The sequence below is a fragment of the Bufo bufo genome, chromosome 6, assembly GCF_905171765.1.
Source record: "Bufo bufo chromosome 6, aBufBuf1.1, whole genome shotgun sequence".
Lineage (NCBI taxonomy): Eukaryota > Metazoa > Chordata > Amphibia > Anura > Bufonidae > Bufo > Bufo bufo.
The window spans coordinates 378,542,566-378,547,981 of NC_053394.1; the positions used below are offsets into that span (position 1 = coordinate 378,542,566).

Sequence of the window (5,416 nt, forward strand, 5' to 3'; positions counted from 1 at the left end):
TAGCCTTAGTAAATGTGCCCCAGCGGGTTTTGGGACAGGGAACCGTTGTCACCTCTAAGGTCGGAGAAAGCACCCTCCATCTGCAACATGTGTACACAGTGTAGGAGTACAGTCACACAATCATTTTTTATGGCACAATTTTTTAAAAGCAAAATCCATGAGGGGATCTATTCATCAAAATACCTGATCAAAACCTGCTGGTGTGAACATACTTGTGACTGACTGTCACTTTTCAGGTTTTGTACATGTTTTCAGATGCTGGCGGCCTATATGATAGAGGAAATAGCAAGCACCCTCCTATTATCACCCATTGTAACCTCAGTTCTCTGAGTCTGAACCACTACAACGCCCCAAACACCTAGTAGTCTCCCTATCAGCGCGCCTACTATTACCACCTCACAAGCGCTAATCACTTGCTTACAGCCAATCACAGTGCGCGTCTCATGTGTTGACCAGACGTCACGATCCAGGACTCTCAGCAAGCTGTAAGCTGATCTGCAATTGGTTGCGATATTTCCGTAGGCGGGGCCCTGTCTCTTCAGGCGTCCTTGTGACAGGACGCAGCACTTCCGGCTATATCCGGCTGACAGTGAGCTGTGCACCTGACATAGAGAAGTACTTCTGAGGTAAGCGGTAACGAATGGCGGCAGATAACGGCCTGGTCCTTCATGGAGAGCCCCGGAGGCGTAGCCGAGAAGACGTTATTGTCGCTTTCACTAGTCCACTATTCGTTATGGTGCTGGTTAGGAACAGCAGGGCCGGCTGACTGCTATTTCAAGATTCTTTGGAGTAGATTGGAAGTCTCCAAGTATTTCATGAGGGAAATGCCCAGGCCTCAGACAGTATCTTCCACTTAGGTCCCATTCACACGACCATAGTGCTGCAGACCACAAACTACCGGTCCACAGAACACTGGCTGTGTGCCCTCCACATCGCAGTGCTGTCCCATTGATTTCAATGGGTCCGAGAGCCACGAGATGCAACGAAAAATCGGACATGTTCTGCGAACCCTTAAAATGCATCGGAGCCCCTTCCATGGTCTGTGACTCCACGGCGCAAAAGATAGAACGTGCCAGGGATGTGGAGTACATATGGCTGTGTTTTCCCAACCTGTGGTTTGCAACACATGCCCTGCGGTTGTGTGAATGGGGTCTTTTTTGTTTGTTTAACAAAGTACCTTTACTTGCAGGTTACGCTCCTCTGATGCTGCCATCCTTGTTCTTTTTTTTCAAATACCCCTCGCTTGCCCCCTGCAGTTTTGCCGCTCAGTATGTTCAAGGGGTTATCCGGGTCAGATAACCCCTTGAACATACTGAGCATTAAAACTGTATGGGGCAAGCGAGGGGTATTTGAAAAAAAAAAGGACAAGAATGGCAGCATCAGCGGAGCGTAACCTGCAAGTAAAGGTACTTTGAACAAAAAAAGAAAATGCATGAAAAGTCCTCTTTAGGGATGAGCGGACTTGTGTTTTCAAGTTCGGCGTACAAGGTTCGGGTTATCTAGGTATTCTATTATGGATTCCGCTACTAGCGGTACCCGAACCTTGTATGCCGTACTTGAAAACACAAGTTCGCTCAAAACTAGTCCTCTTTCAAGGTTAGGCTACTTTCACACTCTCGTCTGGTGCGGATCCGTTCAGATGATACGACCGTCTGCATCCGTTCAGAACGGATCCGTTTGTATTATCTTTAACATAGCCAAGACGGATCCGTTTTCTGCTGTGCCAGATTGTGTCATAGAAAACGGATCCGTCCCCGTTGACTTGGGCTACTTTCACACTCCTGTTTGGTGCGGAGCCGTCATGGATCTGCACAAACGCATCCGTTCAGATGATACAACCGCATGCGTCCGTTCAGAACGGATCCGTTTGTATTATTAACATAGCCAAGACAGACCCGTCTTGGACACCATTGAAAGTCAATGGGGGACGGATCCGTTTTCTATTGTGCTCAGTTTCGCTGCAGACAGCGTTTTGGTGTCTGCCTCCAAAGCGGAATGGAGGTGGAACGGAGCCAAACTCAGCGGATCCTTTTCCATTCAGAATGCATTAGGGCAAAACTGATCCGTTTTGGACCGCTTGTGAGAGCCCTGAACGGATCTCACAAACGGAAAGCCAAAACGCCAGTGTGAAAGTAGCCTTAGCCAGTACCCTTGAGTTTTTTTTTAAAGGGTTGCAGCCAAAAACAGCAGGTCCATGTAGTTTGCTATATGTTTTATCAGTGTAGATTATCAGCACATGTAGAAAACGCTCCCTACCTGCTGTAACTCGTAAGGGGCTTTTTATTTTTTTTGTCTCTGTTCATTCAAAGTGTGAATGGGAAGCTTAAAGGCCACATTGTACTGGGCCTAAAAGTGATGCTTTGTATGCATTTTGATATTTTTTTTCTTCACATGGCCCAGTTATCATGACACAAGGGAAGCGGGTCACTGCTGCGCCCTGTGATTGGCTGCAGCGGTCACATTTTGTCCTTGTCACTTGTTAGTATTGCCCCAGAGTTATTCAATAAAATGTATCTGTATAGCGCCACCTGCTGTTTGTTTGTTTTTCCTTATTTCTCTGACCACCTTGCTGAGTTGATGCTCAGTTCCATGCTTCAACTGCCACCAGCCCTATTTCTTGTTATAAGCTGCAATAGTTACAGGCACACCTCCTGAGAAAGTAGACATATAGACCCCTGAACTGTGATGGGGAACGAGCCACAGCAGAAAGGACAAGCCCCCCCCCGAGCTGCCAGCTTGAAATAAATCTAGCAGAACAATTGGAACAGTGAAAGACATTGCACACCCTAGTGCCCATGGGTAGCAGTGTAGACAGGTGCTGGTGTCGATAGCCTGTCAAAGACACTTCTATCGCTACTGTACGTAAACTGAAGGCTTCACTGTATGCGGGCTAAGGTAAGCTCAGAGACAGTTTATGCCAATGTACACGTGTATTACTGAACCTAGAGTACAAAGCGGGCCACCCCTTTAATATTTGCTCACGAGGACGGACCGCTGAAATCCGCCTTTCTGTTACTACTTGGTGAGGGCGGCATAGAGTTGAGGTAATTGTAGAAGTAGGCATTTTTAGATCCCTTTTACACAGGCCGATGATCAGTTTGTCTGATCATTGTACTTTATGTATGTGACAAGCTTGTGTATTGCATCTTTTATGATTCTGCCATTACAAATGCTTGATTGTTGACAGCACATCTGCCTCCGCCTGTGCAAACTGTACGGTGACGAGCGGTTGTATTATCAATTGTTCACTGCTAGTTGTTAGATGTCTGAACTATTTTATACTTTACATTTTATTATATGACAATACTGAGGCTACATACAAACTTTTTGTTTATTTGAATCTTGTTTATGATTTTAACTGATTGTCTTATCGATACATTTCTTGTGTGGATATTACAAGAGAATAAAGGTCCCGTTACGCTGCTCCGTTGAGCGTTCCTTCCCGACAATCGTATGATCGTCAGTGAAGGATTTACATGCAGCAATCTCCTCCACAGTAGGGGGAGGAGTGATCGCTAATGCCATTGCTTGTTCCCATACAAAATCAGTTTGTTGAGTGCTATTTAGATGGCACCATCTGCTGCCGGCAAGCAATGATTTAGGTGACTGCCTGAAATATCCAATTACCTAATGAATGAGCGTTTCGCTTTTTCATGGGGTACTCGGTGGCAACTTTTCACTGGCAAATCATCACTAACGAGTGTTCCTCAATGTTGGGGCATTGTAAAGGGGCCTTTATAAAATCTCTGTGTGTACCCTGTTACTATACGTATTGGTCACAAGTACCATTTCTTTTCCTCAGGTCATGGACTCCCGCTTTAGCCGTGGCAAGTCTACTATTTTAGAGCGTTCACTTGCTAGACCAAAGACAGAGGTGAGCCTTAGTGCGTTTGCGCTTCTATTTTCTGAAATAGTCCAGTACTGCCAAAATCGTGTTTATTCTGTTTCCGAGCTCCAAGCTAAATTGTCCGAGCTTGGCCAACAAGTTGGATGTCGCATCCTGGATCCCTTAGTGATGAGAGAGAAGAATGGAAAGCGCGAGACCAAAGTTATAAGCGCACTTCTTTTCATAAAAGTCGTCGCGTGGAAAGCTCTGTTTGGCAAAGAAGCAGACAAGCTAGAGCAAGCAAATGATGATGACAAAACCTACTACATCATCGAAAAGGATCCTCTGATCAATGCGTACATTTCAGTTCCGAAGGAAAACAGTACTCTTAACTGTGCGTCTTTCACAGCTGGCATTGTAGAGTCCTTGTTGACCTGTAGTGGATTTCCAGCAAAAGTGACTGCCCATTGGCACAAAGGAACCACCCTTATGATTAAATTTGATGAGTCTGTAATAGCTCGGGACAAAGCCTTGGATGGACGCTAGCCGTAAACATTGATGGCATTCTTGTTTTTTTAGTTGGAATGTTTTCCTTCAGCATGACACCCAGAATGTGTAATTCATTATTATAGAGTTTACTAGTTTTTTAGGGAAAGTTAAAAAAAAAAGTATAAGCTTCCCCCTCCCTTCTGCATCTTTTTAACTGTATCTATTTAAACATGTTTATTATACCATCTGAATTAATATGTTCACTAAATGCAAATAAAAAGATCACTTGTGTACACTGCATAGTTACGTCTGCTTTCTGCTTTATTTTTTGTACCATTAAAGGGGTTGTCCAGGTTTTCTGTCCTCAGGACAGAAATATATACCATATTTTTTGCACCTGCTCATAAGATACACCTTTTTATTTTTTTAGAGGAGGAAAATCAGAAAAATATATTTTTAATCAGACCTCAGTTCACACCCCCTGTGTCAATTAGACCCCCAATCAGACCCCAGCTCAGACCCCCAATGTTAATCAAGCCTCAGATCAGACAAAAAAAAAGAAAATCGGCTCGCCTCTCGTTTCAGATGCCTCTGCTGCTCCTGAGATCCAACGCTCCTTCTGCCGCACTGTGTTGTGGCGCGATATCGCACAGCGTGAGGTCGCAGAGTGCACCATCCTCATGTGTGTAGGGCACAGCATGTGGCATGGAGTGGTGTGTACAGAGCCAGCACAGGGAGCCAGCACTTCCATAATGGGAACGCTCATTATTATTTGCCATATAAGACGCACTGACTTTTTATTTTCCTGATTTATGGAAAGAAAGAGTGCATCTTATATGGTGAAAAATACGGTATGTATTTTTATTCATACACAGGGTTGCTCTCTGTCTTGAGGAGCTGTGTGGAACGGTCTCAGTCCAAAATGTATGTAAGGTCAATGCACACACACACACACGATGCAAATAAAATGTCCAATTTTTATTAATTAGCAAATTACATAATTAATCCATAAGTGAAATGGAGGCAGTAGCTACATGTGCCACATCCCTGCAGCACTAATCCACTGTTCCTCATGGCTTACCCATTCTCTGCATGTTCTAC

At 44.6% G+C, this 5,416-nt stretch overlaps 1 protein-coding gene across 1 annotated transcript; it reads left to right on the forward strand.

Moving 5' to 3' along the window:
* The first annotated feature begins 520 nt into the window (after positions 1-520).
* TRAPPC5 (trafficking protein particle complex subunit 5) lies at positions 521-4,613 on the forward strand. Its single transcript, XM_040437679.1, has 2 exons — positions 521-626; positions 3,803-4,613. Exon 2 carries the CDS (start codon positions 3,806-3,808, stop codon positions 4,370-4,372), a length of 567 nt encoding a protein of 188 aa, XP_040293613.1. The 5' UTR covers positions 521-626; positions 3,803-3,805; the 3' UTR covers positions 4,373-4,613.
* The last annotated feature ends 803 nt before the right edge of the window (positions 4,614-5,416 follow it).